Here is a 26,721-nt window from a genome sequence, read left to right as displayed (position 1 = left end):
ACTATCATATTGTTGAGAAATAATTTTGACTCAGTTTTCAAGCTAAAAGATTCTTACCTAGAACATCTCTAGCTTAAACTAAAGCAACATCATTTGTTTAAATTCTATCCTTGCCGGGCCGGTGGTGGCGCACGCCTTTAATCCCAGCACTCGGGAGGCAGAGCCAGGTGGATCTCTGTGAGTTCGAGGCCAGCCTGGGCTACCAAGTGAGTTCCAGGAAAGGCGCAAAGCTACGCCGAGAAACCCTGTCTCGAAAAACCAAAAAAAAAAAAAAAAAAAAAAAAAATTCTATCCTTGTAACATAAATTTCTAAATGATCTTTTAATTAAAAAAAAAAAAAGACTGGAGCCAGATGTAGAGGTCAATGCTGAAAGATCAGAGAGACAAAGGAACAAGTCATTGCCACGTCTCACCTCACCAACTCAATGAGTCTTCAGACTGAATGCCCTCTGAGTCCTCACCTGAAAGGCTTCAGCCTGGAAAGGCCTTTAGTTCCTGTCTCTTCATGCCTTATATGCCTTTCTCTGCCCAGCCATCACTTCCTAGTGCTGGGATCAGTGGCGTGTATGCTTCCCAAGTACAGGCATGAGATCTCAAGTGCTGGGATTAAAGGTGTATGATTCCTAAGTACTGGGATTAAAGGTGTGTGCCATCACTGTCTGGCTCTGTTTCTCTCCTGGACTGAGTCAATCTGATGTAGTCCAGGGTGGCTTTGAACTCACAAATATCCAAGCGGATCTCTGCCTCCAGAGTGCTAGGGTTAAAGATGTGTGCCACCACTGCCTGGCCTCTGTGTTTAATCTAGTGGCTTGGTCTGTTCTCCAATCTGGCAAATTTTATTAAGGTACATAATATATCACCACTATGCTTTTCAGAATTTTACTTTCAGTGATAAAGGACTGTAAAAATCATCTTACTTAGTTCACTCAACACGTTGTTATTGCCAAGCTACTCAGTTTCATCCTGTGGTGGAACATCTAATCATAGTCCCTGAGCTCTTAATCTACTGCTCTCAAGTGAAGAAATGAAGAGAATGATGCTACATGCTATTTGTTTTTTGTTTTCTGGAAAATGAAGCCAACAATCACGAAGGAGTTCAGAAGAACATCTGGCAGCAGGGTGTTTTCTGTAGACTGTGATACACTCTCTGCCTAAAAGATTTCTATTTTATCCTCATCCTCAAACTAGCTTTCCCACATAAAGGTTGCATTTCAGAGTCAACTGAATATATCCTCTAAACCAACCAACCAAGAACCCCAAAGACTCTTGAGATTTGAGTTCAGAGCTACCCAAGAAGTTTTAAACAATTTGCAGGTGTTTCAACCCAACCCAATCACAAGTCTAGTGAGTCAAACAAAACAAAACATAATTCTAAAATATAGTCAAAACTCCCTCCATGCATTTAACAAATCTGGAATCATTCTCCCTCCACTGTGACCACAGGTAAAATATTACTTTAAATTTGGTGTTTTTCTTCTTAGTTGTGTTTTGAAATTCTTCTACATTTCTTTGTAGCCAGTATGATTTCATGTTTACTACATTAATAGCCTCATATTGAGTACTTCATTCTGCAGTTTGGTTTTATCGTTTAAAGAGATTTGAGATTTGACCAGCTTGATACAAGTACTTTTTAGAAATGTTGAGCGTTTGTTTTGTAACTATATAAATTATCCAGTTTATTTTTTTAGTTGAGGTCCTGCTTTCAGTTCCAATAATACAGTTTCGCTAACTATGTTGACTCTTCTTCTTTAGCTAGGGGATGCACACATCTTCAACTGTATGAAATATTGCTAAATGAATGCTGCTAGTTTATATAGCTAACAAAGTATGTATAAGCTCTTGGCCATATTCTCCTTAAGTATACCCTTGCATCAGCCATATGCAAAAATTTGACTCATTGTTTTAAGTTCTTGCTCATGAAGAAGGTTGATTTTTTGTTTGTTTTTGTTTTGAGATGGGATTCATTTACATAGCCCCAACTATCCTGGAACTCACTATGTAGACCTGACTGGCCTCGAACTCACCGAGATCTACTTGCCTCTGCCTCCTGAGTTCTGGGATTAAAGACATGCATCACTACACCCTGCTGAAGAAGGCTGATTTTTTAAATAATAATGATGTAGTGGGTAGCCATTCCAGCTTTGGTCTGGAAGTTCCAACCCCCATTGAGGTTTTGGTAACTATCACGCCCACAAGGCGGGGCCAGGGGAGGGCCTGAAGACCTGAGATCGGGATGTGCCGCGCTCTCTTGCTGCTGGGAGCCGGGACGCTAGAGGTGACGGAGGAGAGTTCTCCAGAGAACATCGCCCGACTACTGCTGCGTCTTTCCCAGAACCCTCAACCTACCTACTCCTTCATTTGTAAGTTACGCCATTAAATAAATCTCCTTTTAACTACATGGAGTGGCCTTAATAATTTCACCAATATAATAATAATTAAATTTTTTATTGTCAGTTAATATCCTTTCTTTATTTTCAACATACTACTATTAGTTATTTATTAGTTTATTTTAAAATTATTGCTATCATTATTGTTGTTGTTGTTACTGTGTGTATGATGTGCATAGCTAGGCACACTTGCCATGGACCCTGTGAAGGTCAGAGGACAACTTTGTTGAATCTGTTTGCTCCTCTACTTTATGCAGCCTCCTGGGATCTAACTCAGGCCATTAAGAATATGTTGCAATGTTCTGAGTCATCTCATGGGGACTTATAATTTTTGCGTTTTAAAATATATCTATGAAGAATTCTTTAGGTCAGAGTTAAGACTGTTAAATTCTCCTAGATTTTGTATATTAGACATTCCCTTTATTCTTGATGGAGCTGGCTACAGAATTTTGGGAAAGCAGATTTCTCCTCAGTGCTTTGAAGCAATGGCTTCCTTGTGTTCCTACACCAATGGCTGAGAAGCAGAGGAGTTCTCTCCAGCTCAGGATGAAGCCCCTGCATTTTCCCTCTGGTACCTTTCAAAGCTATCTACTTACTCTTGATAATCTGCTATTTCATTCTCCTGTATTATTTACATATGACCTTATTTTTAATTACCCCACTAGGTACTTAGAATGCTCTGCTAGCCTGTGGATTTATCTCTTGAAAATTCTCAGTCATCCCTTAAATATGGGTTTATCTTCCCTCAGCTCTGCCCAAATAATGGGGCATGTGCACAGTGTTATCACCCAACTGCCCTTCCATCTGCCATCAGTATACAATTTATTTTGTTTATTCAGAGTTAAAAATTAATTGAAACAATAATTTTAGCTTTAATTAGCTTCACCAATGGTCAAAGGGGTCCCAAAGACTACCCCACTCATCACAGACTACTGCCACGGCTGCTGGTTACTCTTCACAACTGATAGTAAGGCCCTGTTGTTGAAGACAAAATTTACTTATGCCGTTGAACACAAACGAGTGTCCATCTAGAAGTTCCACCCCTACTGACTAGTGCTGATGGTGCTGGGAGGTACCCTGTAGGCTACGAAGGATAAAGATCATCATCCAAATCTCTCCTGCAAACCCTGGAGCCTGTGCCTGCAACAGTGACCAAATATTATGAAAGCAAACAACCACTTTTTTATTTAAGGCCCAATACGTGAAATGAAACCCATGCCTGATACTTCTAAAGTGACCAAGAACCATGGGCCCTAGGAGAAATCCTATCATTATTATTCTGATAAGGGAGCATAGCAATAAAATGATACCTAATGATACATTACCATATGCATAGATCAATGCATCACTTTGCCCTCCTCAGAGAAGCTTTTTCTTGCAGTAAATGGGATGGGCTTGTTTCAAGGAAAATGGTCCCCAAAGGGAGTGGCACTATTAGAAGGCATGGTCTTGTTAGAGTAGGTGTGGCTTTTTGGAGGGAGTGTGTCACTGTGGGGTTGGTCTCCTTTGCTCAAGCTACACCCAATGAGACAGACTACTTCCTGTTGCCTCTGGGTCAAGATGTAGAACTCTCAGCTTCTTCTCCAGCACCATGTCTGCCTGAATGCTTCCTTGCTTCCCTCTATGACAGTAATGGATTAAACCTCTGAAATTAGTGAAAGTGAGCCATCCCAATTAAATGTTTTCCTTTATAAGAGTTGTCATGGTCATAGTGTCTTTTCACAGCCATAGAAACCATAACTAAGACAGTTCATGACACAGACACACACAACTAGACAATGCTTAGAGAGTGAGAAACTTTGGAGGACTCAGTCTTAAATGGGAAATCTTTATCTAACCCTTCCCCTCAATGCCCCAGGATCTAGGCAGAAGAGAAGGCAGGAAGATTGTAAGAGCTAGAGGTGATGGAGGACTCCAAGGAAATAGCATCTTCCAGATACAACAGGGCTGATGGACATATGCGGTCACAGAGATTGTGACAGCATGTTCAGGGCTACATAGGTTCAAGCCAGATGGGGTCCCCGCCCTAAGACAGGGAGGTGGACCGAGTCCCACCCCTAACAAGAAGCTATTTGCAAATGATACCTGCTTGCAAAGGGAAAATCAGTTTTCTCCAATGAAGTGTAATGGGGTATATCAGCCATGCTAGGGGCAGGCCCTGTACAAAGAAATAATTGGCCAACACAAAACAGTCTGTTTTTGTTTCATTTATTTTGTTTTTTTTTGTCTTATTGTTTTATTTTTGTCTGTTTCAATTTCTTTTTAGAGAGAGAAAGAAAAAAAACATGATGTTGGGTGGGTAGGGAAGTGGGAAGGATCTAGGAAAAGTTGGGGAAAAGGAAAAATCATGATCAAAATACATTGTCTGAAAAATATTTTAAATAAAAAATCAGCAAAATAAATTTTAATTTAATGTAAATAATTATGTTTTTTATTTCAAAAGGTTTTAATTCTATTATATATTCTATGTATTTCATTTATGACATGTTTTATTTGGTTATTGCTGGAAAATGAAGATTATTCTGATCTTTTTTTTTTTTTTTTTTTTTTTGGTTTTTCGAGACAGGGTTTCTCTGTGTAGCTTTGCGCCTTTCCTGGAACTCACTTGGTAGCCCAGGCTGGCCTCGAACTCACAAAGATCCGCCTGCCTCTGCCTCCCGAGTGCTGGGATTAAAGGCGTGCGCCACCACCGCCCGGCCTTATTCTGATCTTTATGTCTGTGAACATTGCAAATATACTGTCAAGTTTTGCTAAATTGCTATTTTAAATATAATCTGACCTATATTGTGTGTTTTATGTCTGTCACTGTGAGTGTAGGTTTCTTTATGTGACTTAAAACACGGGCTCTAGGCTTATTGTTGATTTTTCACCTCTGATATAGTTCTGCCATTGTTCCCTCTCAACTACCATGGCCATGAGTCGTTCTGGGGTCCTTCTTATTGCTATGTGCTTGCTATAGACCTCTACCAAGTCCAGTGGTGAGGCTTCGTCTTGGCACTGAGATTGGCTATGTGCCCTGTTCTAGGTGGAAAGTCCAACTGTGCCTGGTTTGGGGTGGCACATTCTGATTCTTTTACCAACTGGAGCCCAAACTCAGGACTATCCTTTCTGTATCTGGAGCCCAGAGGTCCAGTTCAGCAAGGCCACTTCCACTTGAGTTTCTGTTTCTTTTATGACTTGGAGACAGTGTGCACTTGAACTTGGTCCTACGTCTCTTGAGTTCTTTTGTTTTTATGGAAAGAGCAAAATGTAGATGACTGAGTGAGAATTTGCTGTCCTCTTTTGACTAGCAATCCCAATATTAGTCCATCTTTGTTTTACTTTTAATAAATAATAAAAGTGTGACACACAATAAGGTCTTGTTTTTTCCAATTAAATATTTGACATAATCTTAAATCATGTTTAGATTTAGGATATTTCATGTTCCTTAATTGTCTCTGAGCCATTCACAGCAGTAAGGAAGGAAATTGGTGTGCGGAGGTGTGCAAAAGGTATTTAGATTTTACTTTCAACATACAGCACCAGCATGTACAACTGTAGGGCTTCTCTGCAGGTCACACATTCAGAGGGAAAGTTATAGGTGCAGTGTGTATTCCCTGTAACCACACCCACTTCATAGTGTCAACGGGCATCGTTACTGTGTCCACTTGATGGAAATCTGAAAGGTCTGGCTGTGGTTATCAGAGAAGATATGAACATGTCCCATGCTTGACTGTAACTACTGACAGCAGAGGGACATCTGCCTGAGATGGCTCCGCTTTGCCAACTAAAACCTAAGGAGGCCACTGGGTAATGGTCTGGCCCTTGATGGGACAGTGCTGTGGGATGGTCTGTATGTCAAATTGCTCTGATTGGTCAATAAATAAAACACTGATTGGCCAGTGGCCAGGCAGGAAGTAGGTGGGACAAGGAGAGAGGAGAATTCTGGGAAGCGGAAGGCTAAAGCAGAGAGACACTGTGAGCCACCGCCAGGACCAGCAGCATGTGAAGACGCTGGTAAGCCACCAGCCACGTGGCAAGGTATAGATTTATGGAAATGGATTAATTTAAGCTATAAGAACAGTTAGCAAGAAGCCTGCCACGGCCATACAGTTTGTATGCAATATAAGTCTCTGTGTTTACTTGGTTGGGTCTGAGTGGCTGTGGGACTGGCGGGTGACAGAGATTTGTCCTAACTGTGGGCAAGGCAGGAAAACTCTAGCTACAGGACAGACCTAAGCACCTGTCTCTCCCGGGGCAGTTCTCTTGAGAAAGAAAGGAGACATGATTATACCCTCCTTTCTGATGGCAGAAATGGGGGAAAAGACTGATCCTGAATCCCAGGCATAAGCTACTGCTTCATGTCTAGAAGATGACTGGAGACCCGACCTGTGTGTCTCTAAATGGAATCCCAAGGTATGTTGGCCACAGTCACCTAGGATATGGGAGAGATGGCAACCATCAAGCCACTGCCTTGGTTCATGCCGGCAACACTTTTTCCTTAGGACATCTGAACAGAGTTCTGAGTTCGCTCTCCCCTCTTATCTGACTTCCAGCTTTGTTTCTTCTCAGTCCATGTAAGTCCAGAAGCCATTCGATCCTCTCTTTTTAGTCAGTGTCTCTGTCACAAACCAGGACCCCTACCTCAGCGACGGTTCCCGACTCAGTTTCAATTTTCCTTTGTTTCTGATGCCTCAAGTCATTTTCTGTCTCAAGTCATTGGTAATGTTTTTATCTATTGGTCATATGTCATATTCTGTTGATTTTGTATTATTAGCCAGAGTGAGAAAGACACATAATTTTATATATTGCAAAAACATGTACATTTTTAAAACAGTCCTTGGTAGGCACTATTATTATATAGGGTAACAAAAGAAAACAGACTTAGAGGGAATTCACATCTGCTCAAGGCTGCACCTGTGCCTTCCAGATGTCTTTGACAGTCTGCTCAACCTTTAAACTACTACTCCGGGTTGCTGCTTGGTAATTTGTCCATTGTCTGGGCAAGTCGATGTCGTTCAGCCTGGGGTTGTGCTACCAGGGGCTTCCCCAGTGAAATCCCCTCCTGCCGTTTCCTCGATCTGTCTTCATTCTTTATCATGTCAAGTCTCAACTCCCTTGCAGGGCTCTAAAACTCTCTCCCTATATTTCTGGCCACCTTTCCTGAATTATTTTGGAGTACCTGTCAGCAATTGCTGCTGAACAATCTGACGATGCCTGATTAAAGGTATTTTTATGTACCATTATTTTTCTATAACCTTGGCCATGATAGAAAATATGATCACTAAATAGAATTAAATAAATCAATTATTTATATTGATGATAGGGATAGATAACTAATACGCCCATGGGCTCTTTCCACATGTCTTCTGCAAACTTGATAGCCACCATTCTTAAGTCTTGCCTGACTCGGGAACCAATTGCATGTGTCTAGCATTTTCCCAGTTCCTAAGAAATTATTCCCAGGCATTGTATTTTCTACCAAGAAACTGCCTCTTTCTCCTAAAGTGCACACATTATATATACTCAACCATCATTATCCATTAAATATTCACTGGTGTTAGAGCCTATGGGTTGCAGGGCTCTTTTGAACTGGCCACATGAGTCTGTTGTGCCCAATTTATTCTTTGCATTCCCCCCCCCCCCCCGCCCCGCCACTTTCTCTGTGAGCTCCACACTCAGAACAACTGTACCAAGAAATCCAAGTGCTGCCCCTGGGTCACGTGCTCTGACATCATTTGGCTGATGACTGCAACAAATGTCCTTTCTATCCTCGAGAGCAGTGTGTCAGTCCTGCGAGCAGGTACCGCAAGTGATTTAGGAGTGTAAAACTTTAAAATGGGAAGATGGTGGGGTATGAATTAGGAGCTCATTAATTATTATATATTATGTTAATTATTATATATAATAATAATCCTAATATTATAGGAGCTTTATGGGTCAAAATTAGCCTTAGTCATCATGTTATTAAATTCTCTCTTTCATGATACACACCCAAATACTACTTGATGCTGCTTCAAGCCTAATGCCAAAATATTTGTACCTTTATATATAATTCTCATATTCCCATTATCATCTCTTCTGGAATCTGAGGTAGTGTACCCAAGCCTTTAAAGCAGAACACAGTACTGCTGGGGAAATGGTTCAGTCGACTGAGTTTGATCCCCAGAACCCATAGTAAAAGCCCGGAGTAGGGACTGAGAGATGGCTCAGAGGGAAAAGGCACTTGCTGCCAAGCCTGAGGACTTAGATTTAATCCCTGCAGCTCACATAAAGGTGGAAAGAGAAAATATATTCCTGCATGTTGTCCTCTGACCTCTAGATGTGTGTCCTCACATGTGCATGTCCGTACAGACACACAGACACAAACACACACAGAGAATACACACACACACACACACACACACACACACACACACACACACACACACAAGAGTAAATGGATGTAAAAATGAAACACAAAGTCAGAAGTGATAGTACATGTGTGCAATCCCAATGCTGGTGAGGTGGAGGAAGGTTGATCCCCTGGGCCTTACTCTTTAACTATTCTAATTGTTGAACAGGCAAGCTCCAAGCCAACAAGAGACCTTGTCTCAAAATGAAGTTGAATGGTGCTCCTGGGGACAACCCCAAGATAGTCCTCTGGTCTTCACGGGTACTCATGTGCACATGTAAGCAAGTGTGGTAGTTGATTGTACCTCGCTTGGTGCCTCATTTATGTTGCAGGGTATTTGTTTACACTGTGTGAAGAGTGTTGCTCGCTGTGATTGGTTTAATAAAAAACTGAATGGCCAGTAGCTAGGCAGGAGAGAATAGATGGGACTTCCCAGGAGAGAGAGGAACTCTGGGAAGAAAAGAGGTGGGGAGATATCAGAGAGATGTGAAACAAGTAGGACACACAGAGTAGGAGAGAGGTAAAAGCCACACGGCAGAATGTAGACTAATAAAAGCAGGTTAATTTAATTTATAAGAGCTAGTTGGGAACAAGCCTAAGCTAAAGGCCAGACTTTCATAATTAATAGTAAGTCTCTGTGTCGTTATTTGGGGTTGGTGGCTGAAAAGACAGTCTGACTACACACCTGTCTGTCTATGTTTCCTCCCTTCTTTCTGCTTCTTTTTTCTTTCTTTTTAAGTGACAGGGTCTCATGTAGCCCAGGTTAGCCTTGAACTTGACATATAGCAGAGGATAATGCTGAACTATTATACTCTTGCCTCACTGTCCCAAGTGTTGGGACACTGGGATTACAGGCATGACTGACCACAGGGCCTTCAAATTTTCTTAATAACTGTCAGCTGAAGGGCTATAGCTTCCAACTGTATTTCTTTGGAGTTGCTCTACACTTGCTAATAAATGTAGGGACAGAACAGGTTTTGAACTTCTACACCCTCTTTTGCACAATACTTTAATATCTGGCCCCTGACTCTCTCCTATTCATGCTGAACTACTTTGGGCTAACATATCCAGAAGAGCTATTCAGTTTCAGGCCAGGTGTTTATGAAGCCATGCAGCTGTGTAAAGCAGAATGCTGACTTCAAAGACTGGGTTGCAGTTGTGTGCCCGCAGCTATGGCCTGAGTCTCGGCCAGGTTCGTCTTTTCCTGGAACTTGAGACAAGGTTTTCCAGGTGAGATTTCCCCTTAGTTGAATTAATTTCCAGCTCTTTCCTCTAGCTCCATTAGCCTTGCAGGTAGTGGGTCTGTGCCATCATTAATTTTCAGAGCTTAATAATGACCCTGGGATTCTGCCAATGAGACTTTAATTAATTTTTGACACTCAGGTTAAAAATACGTCTCCAACTTGCTTTTGAGTTCTTTCTTCTGATTGTTTCTCCTTTCTTTCTATCCCAACAGACACTGTGGCACTGTCCTTTTCCCTAATCATGTCCACAATGGTCCCATATAACTGATAGTTTAATGGTGGCAGCCATTGAAAAGTTCGCACTGAAGCACATGAGCAAAAGGAACTTTGATGAAGCAGTCAGTTGTTCTGATGACAAATCGCTGTCTCACTGAGACTGCTCTTCCATATACTCTGTAACATGTTATCTTACGATGTGATGCTGAAGTCAGAGAGCATGGTGAAAATCACCTGCAGTTAAAACCATTGCTAAAACCTTCCCAGTGGCAGCATTAGCTCCCCATTACATTTTATCTGTCTGCATTTTTATGCCCTCACCTAAGAATGTCCAACTAAGGTCAGGTCACCTGACTATGAATATCAACTCACTATCTCAAGAACCAATTGTTTCATATAGGAGCACATGTCCTGGGATAACACAACAATCTAGATCCTTAAGTTATGTGGGAGAAATTTGTATAGTCCAGTCATTAACCTCAAATTATCATTCAGTCTCAAAATATACTGTCAATGAAGTTTACTCTTCTGGTACAAAGCATATTTTTAAAAAAGTAATAGTGAATATGATCAAATTGGGTAAGGAGCTATTTTCTTAATACAAGGGAGAGTGTTGGGCTGTCATTCAACCTCACGCTAAACAGTCTCGCCATTCTGGTGGACTCTGTTTCAGCCATAGACTCATGAGGACACACTCAGAGGAGCACAGAGAATGACATCACAGGGTACTTACTTGTCAACACGGTGATTGATCTGGAGGGTTTGGTGACCACATTCCCGTTGACCACCACCAGAGTGATTATGTAATAAAGACCATGATAAGTGGCCTTAAAGACCACAGGAGGAGGCAACGTGTTGTTAAATTCCTCAAATTCGAAGAAATAGTTTTTGGACTCTCCAGCTACCCTCACAACGTACACAGATGTTGGGCTGACGATATCGGAAGCTTCCAAAGACACAACAATGTTGTTGTCATCTTGAACAGTCACGTGGAACATTGTAACAATCTGGTCAAGAGAAAGACAAGAGGTAGAAGTCAGAGCCAGGCCATGGACCATAAAATTATGCTGAGATAATTTTTCTACAACAAACACGTATGGTAGCTGTGGATATTTTAGTCACATAGCAAAAGTCAGATTGCCCATGTCATGAAAAATGATCCCAGAGTTTTACAATGAACACTTGATATTCCACTGAAAGTCTGTCTCCAGCTCATGGAGTATTTAATGTGAAAAGCACACAATACACATCAGATGGATGAGCCAATGACAAATGATGTCACTGTCAGAGTTAATTTCCAGTGAGGCTCTGTGTGCTGATAAGTGGGAGAAGTGTTTGAGCAAACACTGTTTCAGAGGAAATCTTCTCAAGGTAATTATTTCCTCTCTTTTGCTCACCTGTCAGTTCTGAAAGTGGGGAAGATGTCAGGACAGAATCCTGGGAAGATGATTCTCTTCATTACAAATTATCCAGCCCTTAAGCAGAGAAGCCATGGTAGGAATCAACCATAATGCAGAGTCATGTGTGCCTGAAATTGTTCCTTCAAATCTTCAGATAAGTTTAGGGGCTGGGGATATAACTCGGTTGGTAGAGTGCTTAGCTGGCATTCATTAAACTAGATTCAGTTCCAAGTACCACATACAGACACATGAAGATTACTAGTCAGAGAAATAGTTTAGGAGAGATGTCTCAGGAGACAGCTCAGGAGAGAGCCTTTAAGACCATTTGCTACTCTATTGTGAGAACTGGAATTCCATTCCCAGCACTCACATAGTGCAGTTCACAACTGCCTGTAACTCCAACTCCAAAACACAGCTGCATGCACATACAGACTCTCTCTCTCTCTCTCTCTCTCTCTCTCTCTCTCACACACACACACACACACACACACAAATAAAAATAAACCTTTTAAAAATGTGTAAAGTATGTTTGAAAAATCATTTGTATTGTTGGCCTAAATGTCCATTTTGGATTCTGTGCAGACTCCAAGGGCAGAAATAACCCCCCCTGGTTGCAACCAAGACTCATGTGCTTTGTATCACATACTGCTTTGATTCTTCACACATTTGGTGACCTGTGTAAGTTATCTCACTACTGTAAGCCCCAGATTTTAGCAGGTGCACAGAACAATGGCTGCAAGTAGTTAACCATCTACCCAATGTAGGTAACATGGTCAGTGCTACATAGAGCATCTACAAATGATCTCACTGCATGCAAGATATTTGTCATGAGAGAGATATGTTACTCTCAATCTCATTTTCTAGTTGAGGATCAGAAAGGTTAGAGTCCTTTCTCAAGGTCATAAATTCAAAACCCAACCCCCCTATTTGTTCAGTCCGACTATTATTGTTCCCATCACTTATTTCCTAACACTGACTTTATCACACAGAACATAAATGAAAGGATCAAAGGCCTGCTAATTGTCTCAGTTACATGTGGACTTTCTTAAAATTAATCTATTGATTGAATTTTGAATGGCACGTTTTCAGCAACTAGATTAAACAGAGTCTATATCAATGTTCTAAAATAGTCCATAGAGAGCTAGAAGTGTACCCGTGTGTGTTTCCTTTTGAACACTTTTTATAGGCATCAGTACTGACACAAGACATCAGGCATTAGTGGGTATTTAGTTCTATCTTCACAGTAAATAGGTTAGATTGTGTTCGTGGTATTTTAACCACACTAGGTTGTTAGGTGGTGCCTGTCATCTCAGGTCAGGAGTAGTAACTTATTTATAGGTGTGTCCACAGTTCCAAGATCAGATCCTGGTGGGTGCTGGCTACCCCTGCTGTGTGTGGCCATGTTTGCAATAGAAGATGGTTTCTGTGAATGAATCCTAACTTTCTAGTTATCACATTGTCTCTCACCCTCAGACATGGGGCAGTAAACTCTTGCTTTGGGGTGTCTTAGTCCCTCTGCACACAGAAGACATTGAATCTCCAGCCTCTTGGTCCTCCCAGTGAGCACCGTCCTTGGGTGATGTTGGTCATGCTCATGTGAAGGACAGGACAGTGCAGGGCTGACCTTCCACCACTGGAGTGAGGTGAGCACAGATCATTCAACCTCTCTGTCCCCAGAGTCCACTCCCTGCTATTAGATGCTGCTGTACTAACCAGACAACTGTCCGGACAGCTGCACTCAGTGGCTACTCTCAGCCTGTCTTTTCCTTGCTGAGGAGAACCTGAGACATGTCCCTCAGTGGCCTGAAGCAGCAGGAAGGTGTACTGGGGACAGGGAAGGCTGTGAGGGAAGGAAAGGAGGATTCGAACACAGATCAGCCTCAGAACGAGATTGCACTTGACGATTTCTATGACTCTGTTCATGAAATGTCTAGTGAATTGGACACTCTGGTGATAGATAAACCTTCTAATTAGCTGATGACTGATGAGAAAAACATTTAGATTTTAAATTACTGAAAAAATGATAAAATGTGCTACCTTTTCCATAATAGTTTTTATGTAAGTCAATTACATAATTAATTTGGAATCTTGGAATTTTTGTATCTTTGTCACCTAAAATAATTATTCTTTCTAGTAAACATTATTTTCCATAGATCATATATATGGATTTACAGTGGGCATTTGGATCAACAGCTGTAAGTTTCATTTGGGGAAAAAAATAAAATTTTCTTATTTAATTTTTTATTATTCATCTCTTTCATGTGCAAATGGAAGTGTTTTTTTTTTTTTTTTTTTTTTTTTTTTTTTTTTTTTTTTTTTTTTTTTTAGCACATAACAACAATGAAAATGTCCTGTTAACATAAATATAGAAAAGCCAAGTACTGGATATTTAATAATACTCAAATCTGGCTTTTGTGTCTCATTGATTATGGAAGTTGGCTCACTAACTCAGAAAACATCAAGTTTACAAACATCAAAGTCATAATTATGAAGAATTTTTTGCATCATGTCTCAGCCAGCCAGTAGCCAGGGTGGTCTCAGCGATAAAAAGGAAAAGCCAGAGGCACATTCTGTGTTTGAGTAGATGTCTAATGTGTCATGATGCTTTACAGACAGTGGAATCTTCCAGAAAAGGGAGTAATCTTCCAAAAGCTAACGGCAGCTTTGGCGATGATTGTATCAGCTATGAAAATAAGTCTTGGCCCATGCACTCCCAGGTTGCCAAAAATAAGTCAGAGTGGCTAATCAGATTCACTGGCTGGGACTAATAAGGATGGGCAGCGGGCCAAGTGAGAGCGAGGCGCTGAGCCTAAAAGGAGCCTGGTCTCGGCTGCTGCCTTCTTCCTCATCCATGCTACCTCAGATTGTCCTGGGATCTACCTATGCTCAGGAGGAGGGTCTGGCTATGTGCTCCAGGCATGAGTTCTCTGCTAAGAGCGAGAAGGAATAGAAGTAACTCTCCTTGATTCCTGTGGTGACTGTGAAAATACCTTAAGGAAAATTTTTTGAGGCTGGGTGCACCAGGATTGCCTAACTCTGCAGTAACATTTTCTCCTGAACTTCCTTTACATAACACATTTGAGAAGGTCTGTTTGTTGTTTGAGAGTTCCATACATTTATATGATGATTTCTGGTAGTTCTCATCTCCATCCCCATCCTCAGTACTTCTTCTCACCAGCACATCTCCAGCAACTCCCTCTTCTACTCTCCTGTCTTGGGTTTGTGCAGAGCCACTGAGGTTAAAAAGAACTTCTGGCCGGAGCAGAGGTGGGAGGTCATTGGCTGGAGCCAGGAGAGCGCACCAACAGTTACACTACTGAAGAAAGCGATGCCCCTCCCCCAACAGCTGTTAGTTGTCAAACATCCATTTCAATGGGGGGGGGGTCTCCTGGGGTGAAATGACAGAACCAAGTCTAGACCCATATCTCCTCATACCTCTTGGGATGCATGGTTCATCAACTAAAGATCAGCTTTTGGGGGCAGCAGCTGGGGCCTGAGGTCCGGCTATAGCAAGAAGTGGGAATTCAGGAGCCTGTGATTGGTCCATAACTGTTCCTGGGGGAGGGTGGGAAACAGTACTAGAGAGGTTTTAGGGTACAGGACAGATTGACCAGAGACCAGTTGGGTTCTGGTAAGCAGTCCACTGTCCAAAATAAAAGTAGTAATAATGGCTACTATTTGACAAGCTTTTGTAATGAACATTTTTATATATGAATTTTCTTTTACTCCTTAAAGCAGTTACCAGACATAAGTATTATCTCCAGTTAATACAGTGAGATAAAATAGTTTGTTTACATCCACAGCACAGGCTTGGAGTCAGAGGGTTTGCGCTGGTATTCCTGCTCTGCGATTACTACCTGTGAGTACCTAGGGACTTCCAAGGATGGCTGAACTTCATTTTCATGATGTCTAGGATAAGGAAATACTATAACTCATGAATTGTATGTGTGCGTGCAGGAAGAGAGTTCTATAGCATCCAACACAATGCAGAATGATAACTAAATTCCATCACTCACTATGCACTAGTAAGAAACATAAATGACATTTTCTTATCAAGTTGTTGTGAATGTAGGAATGAAATGGCAGTTTACTGTACTGAATAACATAGTGATTTTTCTTGACATTGTGGAGATATAACACTTCTGAGGAAAGAATCAAATCTGGCATTTTTAAACACAAAAGAGACTGTGATGTTGAGAGATGTGCCAAGATTTTACGTGACATAGAGGGGCATCATACTAGCCATGTGTCCAATTTTATATTTTGTGAAATACTTCAGATATATTTTCTTGTTGAGTCATCAAAACACCCAATTAAGTTGTTATCTCAACTCATGGGTGAAATTTCTGAGGATCACAGATAATATGTGGATTTCTCAAGGCAACTCCTACTGTGTGAAGGAATGGGCACCATCCCAGTTAACTTATCGATCACCTCAGCTCAGCTTAGAGTCACCTGAGAAAGGGGTCTCATTTGAATGATTGCCCAGATTAGACTGATCTATGGAGGAGTGTCCTGATTGTTAGTTGCTGTTGGAAACCCACCCCAGCGTGACATCACCGGTCTCCAGATAGGTGGGTCTAGCTGTATAAGAAGCGGGTTTCTTCCATGGTTTCTGCTTGGATTTTTGCCCTGACTTCCTCATGATGGACTGAGACCTAGAAGTGGAAATGGAAATAACCCCTTTTCCCCACTAAGCTGCTTCTGATCGGAGTCTTTTATCACAACAATAGAATGAATCCAGAATGTGTACTCAAGGAAATTCTTTCAGGTATAGATTTTGTGACTTTTTGTTATGCCACTGTCCCCACACTGTAAGGACCTGAAGAAAGAATTATTTCCCATATGTAGTTGATGGCAAACTTCCTCAGCACAGACCACCGTTGACTCCTCTAGATTATGCTTAGTAGATGATTGGAAAATATGGTATGAAAAGAGAGAAAAACTTTGAAGATTAACAGACTTGAATTCAAATTCCACTTCATAGCTATTGTCTCATTTTAATTTTTCCCAGGTGTGTCCAACCTAGTGCTATGGATATCACTCTGTATAAATAAAACGCTGATTGGCCAGTAGCCAGGCAGGAAGTATAGGCAGGACAAACAGAGGAGAGAATTCTGGGAACAGGAAGGGCTGAGTCAGGAGATGCTGCCAGCTGCTGCCATGAGTACCAACATGTAAGATACTGGTAAGCCATGTGGCAAGGTATAGATTTATAGAAATGTGTTAATTTAAGATATAAGAACAGATAGCAAGAAACCTGCCACAGCCATACAGTTTATAAGTAATATTAAGTCTCTGTGTGTTTACTTTGTTGGGTCTGAGTGGCTGCGGGACGGGTGGGTGAGAGAGATTTGTCCTGACCGTGGGCCAGGCAGGATCAGGAAAACTATAGCTACAACCTAGGGATGGCTATGAATTCAGAACTCAACACATTCGTAGATGACAATGTCATATTACTATGCTGAAATGTTGGATATCCTTTTGGTCTTTGTTGTCTCAGGTAAGTGACAGAGATACTAAAACCTATTGTGAGTATTATTTTTGTGGAGGGAGATGATTGAGATTATAGTTACATTTTACCTACCTTACTGTTAGAAATTTAGTAGATCCTCCCAAACTAAGGAAAAGCGCCTCCCACTACATTTCTATTTTTTTTAGTGTGTGTGTGTGTGTGTGTGTGTGTGTGTGTGTGTGTGTGTGCGTGTGTACACACACCACAGCTTTTGAATGGGGGTCATAGAATGACTGGCAGAAAGCAGTTCTCTCTTTCCACCTTGTGGGTCAGAGGGATAGAACTCAGCTCATCAGCCTTGGTAACAGGTACCTTTACCCTAATGCTGCTAATACATTTCTGATCTATCTCCCCACTGAATTTTCTTTAGACTATGTACATTTTCAAAGCTATATCTTTTCTATGGGAATAACACATGAACCAGTAATCCTAACTTCCAGTCCATTTACTCACTCATTAGTGCTATGCTCCCGTGGCATCATGAACAATAGAAGGCTGCATTTCTTTTTCTCTTAGCACTGTGGCAGCCCGAGCTCACCTATTTGAGTGAGGTAACCATGGAAACTGTTAATACTAATGGTGCTGAGAAATTTGGAAACCTGGAAGCTCTGTTTAGCTGATGATCAACAGGAGAGGAGGTGGATTTTTCATACCAGAGGCCCACAAAATCCATATGATCTCAGCAGGTGAACAACTGGGCACATTCTAGATACCTGTGACTTTCTTCTGGCTTAATGTGCTATGAGAAGTAGATGATGCTGATAGCTTAATTTTGCCCTTTTTTGAGTAGAGTTTGGAAATGGCTTCCCCTTGCGAAATGCTGCTGTTACACTCACTCACAGATACTGTTAGAGACAGCTGTGCAGAGCTCTTGTTTTTGGATGCCTGCATTTAAATTTCCTCACAGTCTTGAAGTATCTTTCCAACAGTGACGCCAGTTAATTAAATCCTGAAGACAGTTAACAAAGAGCCCAGCCTACTGCCCAAGAGCACCACTTGCTTGCCTTAGGTAGGACCCTGTGGCATTTTCTAGTTCTGTCCTTCAATGACTTTTCCTTTTAAGTTGCTTAGGTCGGCAGCAGCATGTGAGATCTTTAAAGAAAATAGTCTCGAGTACCCATAATCACCAGGGCTCTTTAAAACATTTCCTGTATGCAGACAGAAAAGCCCAGCAGTTAGGGGAAATGGAAGGCAACACCTCACAGGCTTTGCTCAGTGTTTACTTTTCAGATAGTAATGGTCTCAGTCTTGTGGGAAAAGATGCTTCTTTGATGAGGGGTGAGAGACACACTTCCTATGAGTATAAAGATCTGCATTTAAATTGTTAGGAATTGTGATGTCTGGTAAAGTGGTAGTACCAGGTTATTATCTAAGATTCCTGACCTAACTATTTGTGGGTAGTTGGCTGTTTCCAGTGCTAGGCATATATTTCCCTCCTATTACATGGGCCTTTAGTCCAGTTAGACTGCTGTTGGTTATGCCAAGATATCAGTGCCACAGTTGCACATTTAGGGATATCAATCTTATTGTGCTGGTCATTGTGTTTCATAGGCATCACATCAGGGCAGGTTCAGCAAACACCACTGAAAAGAGACCAGAGAGATCATAAGCCAGAAGACCAAGAAGTCTGCTGTGACATTTTTGTGTTCTACATACGATAGAGGTGCTACATCCATGCAATCTCTGCAATGTGACTGCCTAACAAAACCTTGACAATTCGCCGGGCGGTGGTGGCACATGCCTTTAATCCCAGCACTCAGGAGGCAGAGGCAGGTGGATCTCTGTGAGTTTGAGGCCAGCCTGGGCTACAGAGTGAGTTCCGGGACAGGGTCCAAAGCTACACAGAGAAACCCTGTCTCAAAAAACCAAACCAACCAACCAAGCAAACAAAACCTTAACAATTCTAATACCAGCTGACACCCCAAAGTGGATGAGTAGGTCTACCAGGGCTCATCCCTAGATGAAGAGCTATAGATAGCTAATGATGAGGAAATGAGAATTAGTCTTCCCCAGGGATGAGCCCCCAGATGGTTATCTAACACCAATCAGTCAGTCCTTTAATCATATACTTATAAACAATGCCAAATGAACTAAGCACATTCTGTTTATATATTTATTTATACACACACACATACATACACACATATATCTATGTCTAGATATATATCAGTCAGTGGTGATTTTAAAAAAGGGGGCCATGTATTTGAGAAGGGTTGGAGGGAGGAGACAGAGAGGAGAAGTGTAATTATATTTTCGTTAGAATAAAAGTTTTAAAAAGTTAAGGATTCATGCTAAGGCAAAAGTAATCTACCCTTAGGTTATAAAGTAGGAACAGGCCAGATTGCCATTCTAAAACAAAATAAAAGTTCCCCTACACCGCCCAATGGCTCCAGAACTCCTATTGGGGAAAATAGGCACTTGGTAAATAAGGGGACACTCCGAGTGTCTGAAGAGAAGGATCTGGGCAAATGAACAAAACAATAAACAGCCAAACTGGTATTCTACTTACAAAACCAAATGGCTTTATTCCAGAAAGTGCAGGGAGAAATGAGAGACAACGAGATAAGAAAATCAGGGAGAAAAGAGCCAGCAAGACAGTGTGAGATGCCGAGAAGTGGACGGGGCAGGCAGCCAATGGAAACACAGATGGCGAGGGAGCCAAGGGGCATTGTAAAGCTGGAAGTGCCTAATGCTGTGTTTGAACATAGCAATTTAATCAGTAAATGTTTCCCTCTCCTGGGTTCCCAGTCTTTAGGAAGGTCTGTGGCTCTGACAGATTCCTGGTGTGCATGGGAATCTTCCAGAGCTCCCTAAGAAGGCTAAGTTTTACCTTAGTGAGGTAGGGTGTAGAAATGGCCTCGGGAAGTTGGCACCCAAAGAGAGAGGAATTGGTGAAAATGATCATTTCTACTAAGTTAGTAAAATATCTCATGGGGGGGGGTTGCAGCTTTATCAGAGTGGAGTGGATTTAAAGCCTCTGTTTGAGGTGTCTGTGAGAAGGAAGATGTTCCTGACTCCAGCATAAAGTGCTGAATGAGAATAAGCAGAGGTGAGTGGGGTGGAAATGATGGAGTGACTTAGGAATGAAATAACAGTAGCTCAAGTCTAAGTGGCCTTAAGAGCTTCAGAATGCTTAGCCCTCTAATCCTAGTGACATGGACGGGTGTGTGATGGTTGGATTGTGGGTTTTATGCGCGCGCGCGCACACACACACACACACACACACACACACACACACACACACACACTTCACTAGCATATACAGGAGGATGTGCAGACAGATAAGGAAGAAAGAGGGTGACATAGCATTAGTTCAGTATGGCTTAATGGGTAAGGTGAATGAGTTACCCCTGGGCATCCTAGTGCAAGTGCTGAGCAAGGAACTGGATATATGCATTTAAGTAGAGAGGCCTGGTCCTAATGTTTAGAAGTAGATTCCCCTACATGGTCTGTGACCTCTCCAGCGCTTGCCTTTGGACTAGGTTGATAGGCCCAGGCATATATATAGCCTTGGGACTAGTTTTCATCTGTGCTTTCTTTTTTCTTTAAAATACTGGGTTGGTGGCTGGAGAGACAGTCAAGCTCTTAAGAAACCACACCACTCTTTCAGAGGAGTTTGCTTCCCAGCACACATCAGGCAATTCACAAATGCCTGCAGCCCCAGCTCCAACAAATCTAATGCCTTCTGCCCCCTACAGGCACTTAATTCACACACACACACACACACACACACACACACACACACACAAATAGACATAATTCAAAAATAAAACAAATAACACTTTATTGTTTGAAAATAGTAAACAAAATACTGGATTATGAAGAGTAACAGATTTAAAGTAACAGGCTCTTGATAGAACAGTGTTATAAAAACAACAGGATTATGAAGGAAAACAACAGCATTTGAAATAAGATAATTTTTGCTCCCTAGAACACAGATAAGTGAACTACACTTCAGATGTGACTTCCTGGTCTGGAAAAGGAGGTCACTGCTTCTTTGCAGCATGACTCATGCCATGGTTTGAATTGAGTCTGTCCTTCTGAGACTCATGCCGATGGCCACTGTGGTGGCCTTGGGAAGTGTGTGGTTTAAGACACATTGGCTTTGTAAGAGGGCTTAGCTCCTCCTCACGAGGAGGTGCTTCTCTTGTGACTCAGGTGCTTTTGAGAGCAGATTGCTTTAGAGTAGTTGTCTTCAACCTTCCCAGTGCTGCGACCCTTTAATACAGTTCCTCGTGTTGTGGTGACCCCCAACCATACAATTATCTTCGTTTCTACTTCATAACTGTAATTTTGCTACAGTTATGAATCCTAATATTAAATTAATGTCAGATATGCAGGATATCTGATGTGACGCCTGTGAAGGGGTAGTTGATCCCAATGGGGTCATGACCCACAGGTTGAGAACTGCTACTCTAGAGTAAGCCTGCCCTATGTCTCTTTCTCACGCATGCGGGCTTACTCTCTGCCTTTTTACCGTACTGTGAGATAGCATGAGACTCTCATTAGACGCTTCCATCAGAACTCCGGACCTACACTCCTTTCTTTTGTAAGTGAACTCCTTTCTTTTGTAAGTCTCGGGGGGGGGGGGGTTGCTATAGCAATAGAGAGGTAGATGGAGACAACTACATTGGATGAAGGGTCAGCCGAGGTAGGACAGATCTGAGTCTGTTCTGAGCGTCCAGCAAATAGCAGCTCTAGTCATGAGAAGCAGCTCTAGTCATGAGAATCGGATGGAAAGAAAGCCTTAGGGAGAAGAAGGCTTGCAGTTCTTTCCCATTACGACCCGGAAGCTAGCTGGTTCCGGCTGTCAGTCAGAACCTTTCACAGTTTGCTGCCCTGGCTTCACCGCCACGGCTCCATCACTGTTTCCAAGAGCTCAGCTGACAGCCGAAGCTGGCACATCTGCCTGCCCCAGGTGCTCCTCATCTCTGCAGTCCTGCTTTCGTGTTCCTTCAGGGCCAAGTTTCCCTCCCGTCACGGGCTGTCTGACGCCACTCTCTATTTAAACAGTAAACCTCGTTAGAGGCCTTTGACAATTAGCTTTTTTTTTGTAATCTTACAGCCTGCATGGAGACCTCCTTATTGTGATATATTGTGCACCCCAATAAAACTTGTCTAGGGATCAGAGGACTGAGCCAGCCACTCGATTAGACACAGAGGCCAGACAGTGGTGGCGCACACCCTTAATTCTATAACTCGGGGGGTGGGGGGAGCAGAGATTTGTCTGGATCTCTGTGAGTTTAAGGCCACACTAGGAACAGAGCCAGGCAGTGGTGGCACACGCCTTTAATGCTACCACTTGAGATCCCATGTCTTTGCTTGGGAAGGACACACACCTTTAATCCCAGGAAGTAATATGGCAGGACACAGAAAGGTATATAAGGCGTGAGGAAACAAGAACTCTCTCTTGAGGCTGAGGATTTCGTAGAGGTAAGAATGTGGCTGGCTGTTCTGTTTCTCTGATCTTTCAACTTTCACCCCAATATCTGGCTTTGTTTTGTTTTTTTTCTTTTTTAAATAAGACTGTTTAGCAATTTATGTTATGCCTCCTGGGACATATCCATCTAGATGCCAGACCATGTCTCCTCTCCTTTACCCTAGATCCTCCCACCTTCAATTGCCTATTTAAAGCATCTCAAACTGATATAAAGATGCAACGTGTTCAGACTTTCCGTAGGAGGGACAGTCAAACTGGGGCATTTTTCTTCTTCTTCATCTTTATTTCCCAGTTAGCTTCAGTCCCCAGTGCGTGAGTGGGGTGTTCAGCCATCACTGATGCTATTCAGAATCAGAAGAAGAGGGGAACAACAATATGATATTTATGTTTTATAAATGAAGCTCAAAAATGCCCTTGTCTTGGAGAACAGCTGTAGAAGGACAGTCTGCAGTCGACTGTGCCGAGTGAAAGGCTCCATTCTTCCAAACATCGCACATGTCCATAAAGGAGCCTCTCACGCTGGGTGTTGGGACATGTCATGACTTTTACATGACATATTGAACTTGTTAATTTCTGTTTCACTGTTAAACATTTCCCATTATTGTATCTTTAAAAAAATGTAAGAAAACAGAAGTTTTGCATTGCCACAGAAATAATTATAAAAGTAGTTTTACAGTCAGATAATTGCTGTGGTATGGAACTTCATGGCAGTGGTGAACTAAAGTCTGCAGGATTACTCAGAAACATTCCAGTGTCTTTCACAGAGTTCCTTGTTTATACAGACAGGTGCTCTTGGTGGCTTGACACAGTGCACTAGGCCACTGTCCAATAGTCTACAGCATTTAAGGTAAGACATTTCCATTTATGAAGTTTCATTCATTCATAATAAAGTCACAACCTTCACAGACAACTGAGGGTGCAAGGGTCACTGTTGGAAACCAATGCCAACACACTGGAACTTCCGAGACTTGCTTTCCCTGTCCTGAATACCCTGGAAAGTAGCTTAAAAACCAAGTTTTCATTTCTTAACCACTTGATCTCCACCTTCTCCTGCCGTGTCTCCCATTTCCTCCTCTTTCTCTCTCCTCTTCTGTCAGCTTTGTGGATGTTGGGTTAGTTCTGTATATAAGTTTCCTGGTGGATTTTAACCTCACAGGTGTAAAAAGCTGGTTTGTTGTCTAACATAGCAATTTGCTATATAGAGTTTAATAAATGTTGCAAAATTAAATCCATCTCCATATATTCATAGATCTACAGCTTATGCCTTATTGTCAGATTATTGCTTAGTGTATCTCAGTTTCTCTGTCGCACGAATCTTAAAAGGTCTTATTAATGAAAATAAACCTGGAGCAAAGTATTGGGGTGAGTGCTGGTAGATCAGAGAAGCAGAACAAGTCACAGCCACCTTACCTCGCCAGTTCCTCAGCTGATCCTGTTTCCTCAGATTGGAAGCTTCTGAGACCTCATTTGAATGGATCTCAGCTGAACTGCTTCTCAAAAGCCTAAAAGCTTAACCAGCCTTCTTGTTCCTGGTCCTCACGCCTTATATACCTTTTTGCTCCCTGCCATCACTTCCTGGGATTAAAGGCATGAGTCACCATGCCTGGCTGTTTTCCAGTGTGGCTTTGAACTCACAGAGATCTGGATGGATCTTTGCCTCCAGAAGGCTAGGATTAAAGGTGCAAGTGCCACCATTTTCTGGCCTCTATGTCTGTCTAGTGGCTGTTCTGTTCTCTAACCCCAGATAAATTTATTAGGGTACATGATATTTTGGGGAACACAATATCACCACATTTCTCTTTTGCTAAGGCAAAACCCTATAATGATTTTGGATGGAAATGAAAAAAAAAAAAAAAAAAAAAAGACTTGGCCAAGCAGGCAGGCAGTGAGATAGAGAGAAATGGAAGTGAATGGAGAGGAGGATGGTGTCCAACAGAGGAGAAAAACAAAATAAACAAAGTATAAGTGGTCAATGGGGACTAAATGCTGATATCTTGTGCCTTCACTGCTATTATTTACTTGTGTTATTAATTTCTTGTGCTCTTAGTTACTATTGGGCAGATAAAACTCAAGCTGAGCACTGGTTATATCTCACTTGTCTCCTTTTCTGCTATCAACACTCCTCCTTTTCTCCCATGACGAGACTACAATTTGTTTTTGACTTTCAGAGAATTATGTGTTCTTAACAACATGCAGATAAATCATCTGTTGCTATGGAAACTAAGACATAATCAATCACAGGCTATGAAATTGCCACCCATTTACTTGGCTATGCTTGTGTATGGAGGGTCAGACACTGGATGGGAAACAGGACTTGAGCTGCCTTCATTTAATAAGTTTGCAGAATTATGAATTAATAAAAGCTGAGCACATGTGTCATTTACAAGCTTTAGGAGATGCACACCAAATTCCCTTTTAGACAATAACTATTGGGATCTGTTTTCTTCAGTCATTTCTCCCAAGCTTTTTCTATTTGCTTAAGCTTTTAGGAAGCAAATCAATGACTATTTGCTCACATAATTTATTAATATTTTATAATAATACAACATAATATTTTCAAAACATAGTTGTGCATAATTTTTAAGAGGTAATAGAAATAATTACATATACTTAGTGTGTAACAGGGAGATTCTCTCTTTCGTTAGGAATATGAAATACCATTAACATGATGCATTAGCTTAGTTGATTAATGGGTCTATTTTGGTGCAATCCATTTAGCACTCAAAGTGTGAGAGATTTTTACTTATCAGGTAATTATTATTTAAGCCCAAACTGACTGCTGTAATGAAAAAGAGAAATGAGTGATAACAACAATAGTTAGCCTATGTTAAGTACATAATATATGCCAGGAATTGTTTGAGGTGTTTCAGATGAGTTGTGCCTCTTTCTTGAAGCAATGTTTAGAAATTATTATTAATATCATTATCATCATCTAATCAATGACTATGAAGTAAACAACAGGAATTCAAATACAAGAGCATGTTTGTGAGCATGCTCTTGTATTTGTTTGTGAGATGTATTTGTGAGACAAACGTCTCTTGCCCTCACAGAAGTTAATTCTAAATAAATAGTAACTGTCATAATCAGCAAGTGTTATAAGGACAGAGTGCTATTGTATAAAGAATAATTTATTAGCAAAACTTAATAGTTGAACTGGAATCAACTAGGTAAAGCATGTGGTGCTGTGTGAGGACAGAGAATGAATACATCAACCTTCCAGGAGCAGGTGGGACCTTGCAAATCATGCTTAGATGTAAGGAAGGTCCTCCATGGGCGTTAATGGTCTGTGCATGAGAAAACATGAGCAGCCTTCTTTGAGAACAAAGGTCTGAGTGGTAGTGTGTAACCTAGACAGGGATAAGTAGAACCCTGAGATTTCATTCAGCTGAAAAAGCCTGAGGCTCGTGACAAGGAATATATTTTTCAAGGGCATGCATAGGAGGAGAATATTTCTCAAATATGGGTCTTCTTGGATTCAAGTCAGCGGAAATTTACATTATAATATTTCAAGTTCTTGAACTTGTCAAAGCTGTTTGTTCTCTCTCTCTGCCTCAAGGGAAAAAGCTTGATTAGTTGGGCTTTCTGCTCACTCCCTACAGAACTAAGGAGATTGGACAGTTGGACCAATGGTTGGAATTGAGGCTATTCTTGAAATTAGATGATGATTTTCTAAAAGGTGATAAAAATTGCCTTCAGCATATCATTTTTAGATAACAAAGAAATAAAAACAAAAGCAAAACACTAGGTGTTTTATCACTGTATTTGGTTGTAAATGTACTTAAAATTACATTATCAGAGAAAAATGCCTAAGCGTGTGTTGTGTATTAGAATAGGACTTTTGGAACTTGAAAGTCACAGGAGAGGAAGCTTAGGAAGGTATCTGGGAGTCTAAAGCTGTCAAAAAGTACCCTGAGGGGAACGACACTGCTGGACCAAGAACATACTTGGCCAGTAAGACCTTAGTTTTCAAAGTTTTAAATTTATATGCTCTAGGCATAAATCCTGTGGATCCAGGTAACCCACACATCTTTATTTACTATTATTATTATTGTTATTATTATTATTATCATCATTATTATTATTACTTTACCATTCTTGTCCAAGCCAATGTGACAAGAATCATCTAGGCTAAAGCTACTCTAAGCG

General features: G+C 41.4%; 1 protein-coding gene across 3 annotated transcripts in view; it reads right to left on the bottom strand.

Annotated features, from left to right (window-relative positions):
• Positions 1-26,721, bottom strand: part of Ptpro (protein tyrosine phosphatase receptor type O) — a 211,010-nt gene that overhangs the window by 88,742 nt on the left and 95,547 nt on the right. For all 3 annotated transcript variants that reach the window (XM_015995417.3, XM_076568116.1, XM_076568117.1), the window contains exon 2: positions 10,954-11,227. In XM_015995417.3, the coding sequence (XP_015850903.1) occupies positions 10,954-11,227 (274 nt within the window). The remainder of the gene's footprint in view (positions 1-10,953; positions 11,228-26,721) is intronic.

The sequence above is a fragment of the Peromyscus maniculatus genome, chromosome 3 (assembly GCF_049852395.1).
Source record: "Peromyscus maniculatus bairdii isolate BWxNUB_F1_BW_parent chromosome 3, HU_Pman_BW_mat_3.1, whole genome shotgun sequence".
Classification (NCBI taxonomy): Eukaryota; Metazoa; Chordata; class Mammalia; order Rodentia; family Cricetidae; genus Peromyscus; species Peromyscus maniculatus.
The sequence above is the reverse complement of the archived record's forward strand: the minus strand, read 5'-3'. Positions and strand labels throughout refer to the sequence as shown.